The 7,156-nt window shown below is 32.2% G+C and overlaps 1 protein-coding gene across 1 annotated transcript; it reads left to right on the forward strand.

The window, feature by feature from the left end:
• Window positions 1-3,234: 3,234 nt before the first annotated feature.
• On the forward strand, window positions 3,235-5,487 carry LOC139886125 (9-cis-epoxycarotenoid dioxygenase NCED1, chloroplastic-like). Its single transcript, XM_071869869.1, has one exon. The coding sequence runs from the start codon at window positions 3,335-3,337 to the stop codon at window positions 5,129-5,131; it is 1,797 nt and encodes a 598-aa protein (XP_071725970.1). The 5' UTR covers window positions 3,235-3,334; the 3' UTR covers window positions 5,132-5,487.
• Window positions 5,488-7,156: the final 1,669 nt, after the last annotated feature.

The following is a 7,156-nucleotide window of genomic DNA, read 5'->3' on the forward strand; positions in this document are numbered from 1 at the left end:
AAACAACGAAAATTTTTATAGAAATCGTTAAGATGACAATGTAAGAAAAGAAACGAAGTTCTTAGTAAACTAGAGTTATGTACAACACGTACTATTCTAAGTAAAATATCTTTTGAATAAAAGAATTGATTTGTAAAAGTGAAAGTAAAATTTCATATGTACTAGTTAACAATAAGTAATTATTTAATTTATTATATATAACATATACGATTTCTAAAATTTTTACGAATGGCAACAAAATAAATTTATTTTTATAAAACTTCGAGAAGATCGCACAGTAAAATAGTGTGTGTAAAATTTTGGCAAACAAAATTTTCATATTTCGGAGGTTACAAGTTGGAAAAAGATTGATGAGGATCGAGTAAAAGATTTTTGAAAATTTTGAGCAACAATGTCACGAGGTAATGAAAACTATTGAATTTAAATGTGGTTGATTACTGTTAGTAGGGCATAAGTCCTTCGATCAAAAATGCTTAAGTGTGAAGTTTTTGCTTATAAGTGAGATACGAATGGGAGAGTATGAGGATGAGAATTAACAACCCATTGATTTTAAAAAATTTTGAACTGGTATGACTAATATCGAAGTAAGAAGGGTGATAATGTGATTATTTTGTATATTATAATATGGCAAATTCTATTAAAATGGTAAAATGACCTCTTTGTACGAATTAAACAGTAAACATATTTTGTATATTATAATATGGTAAATTCTATTAAAATGTAACCATTTTACCTCAATTTCATATAAAAAGTAAATATTATTATTGTGACTTTTGAATAATTGTTTACCAAATGTTAATAAAAAATCGTTACTTTAAGTTTGAACTTGATTAAAAAATTAACGATACTTTATTTTTTTAAGTGAATCGTATGCAAGCCGAATTATTGACACTTATATGAGGATATTGAAGACCTCTTAAATGATGATTCTTACGTTTGAATATTTACTTAACTTCGATATGTTTGTAATGTGGTCGTAGAACATTAACCACACACGCACATGTAAACATTATCTTCTGCAACATTTTTTCTTATAGCTGATTACCAGATTTAATGACCCTGGAGGTTGTGAAAGCAAGTCCGACGATTTCTGCTCAACAACTAGAGAGTACATGAATCTTCTTTGAGGTCCTCATGAAAATGAAACATAATGATGCTACATAACTTCTTTAAAGTTAGATCCTAAATATATACTCTGTATGATTCGCAAGTTCTTGTGTTAATTAAATAATGGAGTATCGCGAAATTTTTTATTAAAGTTTTAACTTAAAATAACGATACTTATCTTTTTTATTAATATTTGATAAAACAATACTTTAAACTCAAAATATAAATATGTTACATTTAAAAAAAAATGAGATAAATATTTTACTCCGTACTGTTTAATAGAATTTGTTCTTTAAAATATGAGATTAATATACATAAAAACGGTTTCAAAGAAAAATATTGAAGTAAATATGGAGTAATATTCATTAGTAAAGTAACGGAAGATCTTTTCCTTGTATGTGATTGATGTTTACGAATTATATTTTTTTTTTTGTTTTTTTATATTTTCAGAAAAATAGGATTGGTCCTAGCACAAAAGAGAGAGGGAAACGTGTCTCGGGTTAAAGCGTTTGAAAATGAACCGACAAGGACCGGTTTTGGTTTTATTATTTTTTTAAAAATTTAGAAAAGCGATTACCGGTTTAAACGCGGAATTTAGACTTTAGGTCCAATAGTACAAACACTAGTACACTACCAAATTTTCAACCACAAAAATCAAATGTTATTGCATTACCTCACCATTCCTCTAACTACCACTACAACTTATGCTATTACTATTTTTTTTATCACCTTTCTAAACTCTCCAATCTCCTTTTGCCCAATTGTTTTGGATATACAATAACATTATTATTATAAAATTATATTACTAAATTACTAATTGTTGTACTCCGTAATATATTACATCAATTCCGTTATAAATATTCACATATGTCATATTGTAAGTGTTATATTCGTATTTCAATATAAAGACAAAATTTAGTGGATAGAAATAAATTTTACTGGTAAAAATAAAGTTATATAAAGTCAGATATTTTCTGTCAAATTATATTAGAAAGTTTGATTGTGAAAAAATGTATTAGTCCCATATGACTTTTGTTAATGTTGAGAAGCATGATGATAAAGAAAGGTACTCCGTATTTGTTACCTACAAGTATAAATAAGTATGTATGCTAGTGGTTTTTGTAGGTAAACAGAAGGATTTGGACCTTCAACTAAATTTGAAAACACGTTTAGATCCAAAGTTGAGCTGAACTATTTTTAGCGCATAGCGCTATGAACTTAATGTGGCACTTACACTACATGCAAATCGAATAGAGAGAAAAAAAACTTCTAAATCCTAATCCTTGTTATTGTATGATCATTTATCCACATGTGTATGCAATTGTCTATAATACTTTCAAATTACACACTAACATAAGATTGTTGTTTGCATTCAAATATCCTCATGACCAAGTTTGACTTCAGCAAGAGTATGTTTACCATTATATCACTTTGTCAATGGTTAAAAATATTACTCATAATCTATCCATCCATAAATATCGGTATAAATTGTTCAATAACCATTAGATTTGATTTTTTTTTTTTACAATACAGTAAATAAGTAGTTTGAATCACTGACGGGGACAAAAACTACTCAGAATCGACTTGACATGTTCCTTAGATTACATATCAAAAAATCAAGTAGTCGATATAATTTCTCCTATATTTAAAAATGTCACGATAATAAAGTTTCATATGGGTGTATGTTAGTTAATGGGTGATGATATATACACAACCAATTTTTATAAATACACAACTAAACATATTTTACAGTATTGTACAGTACAACACTGTAAAGCATGTTTGGTTGTATATTTGTAAAAATTGGTTGTGTATATATCACTACCCTTACTTAATTAGACACGTTAAAAGCAATAGAATTGTGAAAGAATATACTTGATAAATCTATCTTGTTGGGATGACCTACCCTGCCTCCAAAAATATGATTTTTTTTCATTTTTCATTTTTCATTTTTCATTTTATATAATAACGACAAAACAAATAATATAAACTCATCTAGAGTTCAAGCAGGTTTTACTAACTATCCAACACGTGGTTTGCTTTCGGCAATTTTTAAGGGGGACCTCTTTTCACTATATAAACAACCTTTCACCTCCACTTTCTTCTTCAAACTCAAACGAACAACTTACACAATTACACACACTAGAAACACTCTCAAAACACACACACTCACTACTCGGTTTTACTTCACAAATTAACAAAAAGAAAATAGCTTCAATCAATAACAATGGCTTCTTATTCTACTACTTCTACTCCTAATTGGAGTGAATCCAAAACTAAATTCATATCATCTTCAAAACATGGATTGAACTCGTCTTCATCTTCTTCAATTTCTTTCTCAAGAAGATCAAATTCAATTTCTTGTGCACTACAAACACCTTCAATTCTTCAAATTCCCAAACAAGTTGTATCAAAAACCTCAACCGCAACAATCGAATTACCGGGTTCTTCTTCGAATTCAACTGGGATGTATAAAAATGTCAACTTTCTACAAAAGTTTGCAGCAATGGCATTGGATGCAATTGAGGAACGAATTGTAGCTAAAGAAAAGTTACACCCTTTACCCAAAACAGCAGACCCAGAAATTCAAATTGCCGGAAATTTCTCTCCGGTACCGGAACTACCCGTACGAAAATCTTTACCGATCGCCGGAAAAATCCCGGAACATATTCAAGGTGTTTATTTACGTAACGGAGCGAACCCATTATTCGAACCAACCTCCGGCCACCATTTGTTTGACGGCGATGGGATGATTTACGCCGTGAAGTTCGAAAATGGGCAAGCGAGTTACGCTTGTCGGTTTACTGAAACCCAACGGCTCGTTCAAGAACGAGCCATTGGTAAACCGGTTTTTCCTAAAGCAATTGGGGAATTACATGGACATTCAGGAATTGCGAAATTGTTATTGTTTTACGCACGTGGTTTATGTGGTGTAATTGATCACACAAAAGGCATTGGTGTAGCTAACGCCGGTTTAGTTTATTTTAACAACCGACTATTAGCTATGTCGGAAGACGATTTGCCTTATCACGTGCGTGTCACGCCTTCAGGGGATTTGAAAACCGCTGGAAGATATAACTTTGATGGTCAACTAGAGTCAACCATGATTGCTCACCCGAAAGTGGATCCAGTTTCAGGTGAACTTTTTGCTCTAAGTTATGACGTAATCAAGAAACCGTACTTGAAGTATTTTCGGTTTTCACCGGACGGGAAGAAATCAGAGGATGTCGCAATCGAATTGGAGAAGCCAACTATGGTTCATGATTTCGCGATCACCGAGAATTATGTTGTTGTTCCTGATCATCAAGTTGTTTTCAAGATGTCGGAAATGATCACCGGTGGGTCTCCGGTGGTATACGATAAAGAAAAGGTGTCACGTTTTGGTGTTTTGGACAAATATGCTGAAAACGGGTCGGGTATTAAATGGGTCGAAGTTCCGGATTGTTTTTGCTTTCATTTATGGAATGCGTGGGAAGAACCCGAAAACGACGAGGTTGTCGTGATCGGGTCATGCATGACTCCCGCGGATTCCATTTTTAACGAATGTAACGAGGAGTTAAAATCCGTTTTATCCGAAATTCGTCTTAACATAAAAACTGGAAAATCCACTCGTCGCGCGATTATCTCACCGGAAAATGATGTAAATTTGGAAGCTGGAATGGTGAATAAAAATCTTCTAGGTCGAAAAACTCAATACGCGTACTTAGCTATCGCTGAGCCTTGGCCTAAGGTTTCTGGTTTCGCCAAAGTTGATCTTTCAACCGGCGAAACCAAAAAGTTCGTCTACGGGGAAGAAAAGTTCGGTGGTGAGCCATTGTTCCTTCCCCGCGATGCGAACTCTAGTGATGAAGATGATGGTCATATTTTAGCATTTGTTCATGATGAAAAAACTTGGAAGTCAGAGTTGCAAATTGTCGATGCAAAGACGTTAGAGTTAACGGCAACCGTTAAGTTGCCGTCCAGGGTTCCGTACGGGTTTCACGGAACATTTATTAGCGCCAAGGACTTGGCAACACAAGCATAAGCGTGAAGTTTAGGGAGAGATATCAACGGAGTGATGGCGGCAGTACGTCCCCGAAGAGTCTCATAAAACCTTCCGATTATTAGGAGGTTTTTAAGTTTCCTTAATTTTTGAGGGGTTTTTTTCGTAGTTAAACAGTTTTTGAGGGACCAGTTTGTAGCTTTTGTGTGTAGAGTAGAAAATGAAGCTCAGCTGGTTCTCCTCAGTCCTCATGGTAGTTAATAGTTGGTAGTTACTGGCAATAGCTTGATTGCAGATGAACAAGCCAAGAGTGCAAGTGTTTATTGCACAATGCACACCATATATGTTTCATTGTGAATGTGAATATAAATATAAATATAATGGTATATACTTTATCATGTGAATGTGAATATTAAACTTTGGGCACTTATTGTTAAATTTCAGCTTTTTGCTAAAAATCTGATTTATACTGTAACATTCATCATGTTATAACTTGAAGCTAAGAACAAAGTGTCAATAGCAAAGACTTTATGTCCACTACTTCCTCTCATTTGGGAAATTTCATATTTTGCCTTGTTAATTAAATCGACTAAACATATATTTTTATTAATTATGATTTGATTAGCATGTTATAACCTTTTATATTGATATATTGATTAATTTATTTATCAATAATGGTAACTGAAAAAAATTATCGGAGGTTTTTCGTAATCAAGTTACTTTAGAAGGAATTATTTTTAACACCGATATACACGGTCTATATTTGGAATAATTCGTGATCGTTTCCTCAACGTTGCCGATCTGGCCACTCAACATTTGACATTGACCTTTCGTAAAGATTTCGGTGCCCCAACTAATGGCAACTAAGTTATTGAATTTGTTATGGAAGGTTGGTTTGCTTTGACTTTTTATTTTTGAAAGTAAGGTAATATGGTAAAAAGTGCATTGGTTTGGGTTGGTAGGAGCATATCAAGCAATATAGTCTAGACTTGATCTTACTGTATAAAATACAACAGTGTTGAAATGGAATATTGTTTAAAGATAAGGGGACACAACTTAAAATTGTGCCGACATGTGATGTGATTTGATTTTAGAAGAAAGTTAGGCACTAAATTGTGGGATGAGCACCAAAAGAAATGTCGCAGTCACCTTGTAACTGGAACGGTTTTTTATTTAAATAAATATACTTTTTATACTTTTTATTAGAGTATTTAACAAATTGTACAAATGAATATATAACATAATACTGAGGTAACTGTGCATTGCAACGGCGATCATTTTTGAACAAAACATAATCAATTATATTGGTACAAAATATTTTTTAACGACAAAGATAAAAAAACAAAGGTAGTTTACGACCTTTTTTTTTTTTTTTTATCTTTAAACTTTACTCAACTCACCATCATAGCATAGAATATTCTAAAAAGTACCAAACGACTTATTGAAAAAATGGTAAACAAAAAGATTGTTTAAGAATATTGAATTTGCTTTACACAAAAGGGAAAAAATGAGTTGAAATTTTGGGTTACACTATCATAATGAGTTGAAATCAATATATAACTCAACAATACCAAACGACTTTAAAAAAAAAAGTAAAATCACATCGCATGAAAAGTTATACACCCATACAATGATAAAGGAGCCATTTGTGCGGTGAAATTTAAACTGAGAGAATGTATTTTTTTGGGGAATGAACTATATATAACAAAAGGACTTTCATTGACAGATGAAAGATCTAACAAAATAATAAGATGAAAACAACATGTCATGTAACTAGTAAACAAAGCTAAACCCTAACACGCCATCAAGGCTATCTTGTGAGTGGAGAAATCTTTCTGTACACGTGAATGAAGAAATAACTTCTCTTCTGCTTTAGGGTAGAGGAATGATTGTCAAAATCTCACCTCCCTCATACCTCCGCATCTGCGGGATTTAGTGTTGTTGTTGTCTTCTCTTAACTTTTTGTACTAGATAATTCAAACGACATGAATAATATATAAATTTAAATAAGAAGAGATAAAAGTTAAATAGTTTGATTTTCTAAAATGTTCTTATTATCTCATAATC

Source organism: Rutidosis leptorrhynchoides, chromosome 1 (genome assembly GCF_046630445.1).
Source record: "Rutidosis leptorrhynchoides isolate AG116_Rl617_1_P2 chromosome 1, CSIRO_AGI_Rlap_v1, whole genome shotgun sequence".
Classification (NCBI taxonomy): Eukaryota; Viridiplantae; Streptophyta; class Magnoliopsida; order Asterales; family Asteraceae; genus Rutidosis; species Rutidosis leptorrhynchoides.

Excerpts from the sequence above, each read along its gene's own strand:
- LOC139886125 (XM_071869869.1), top strand. The coding sequence starts at position 3,335 with ATGGCTTCTTATTCTACTACTTCTACTCCTAATTGGAGTGAATCCAAA.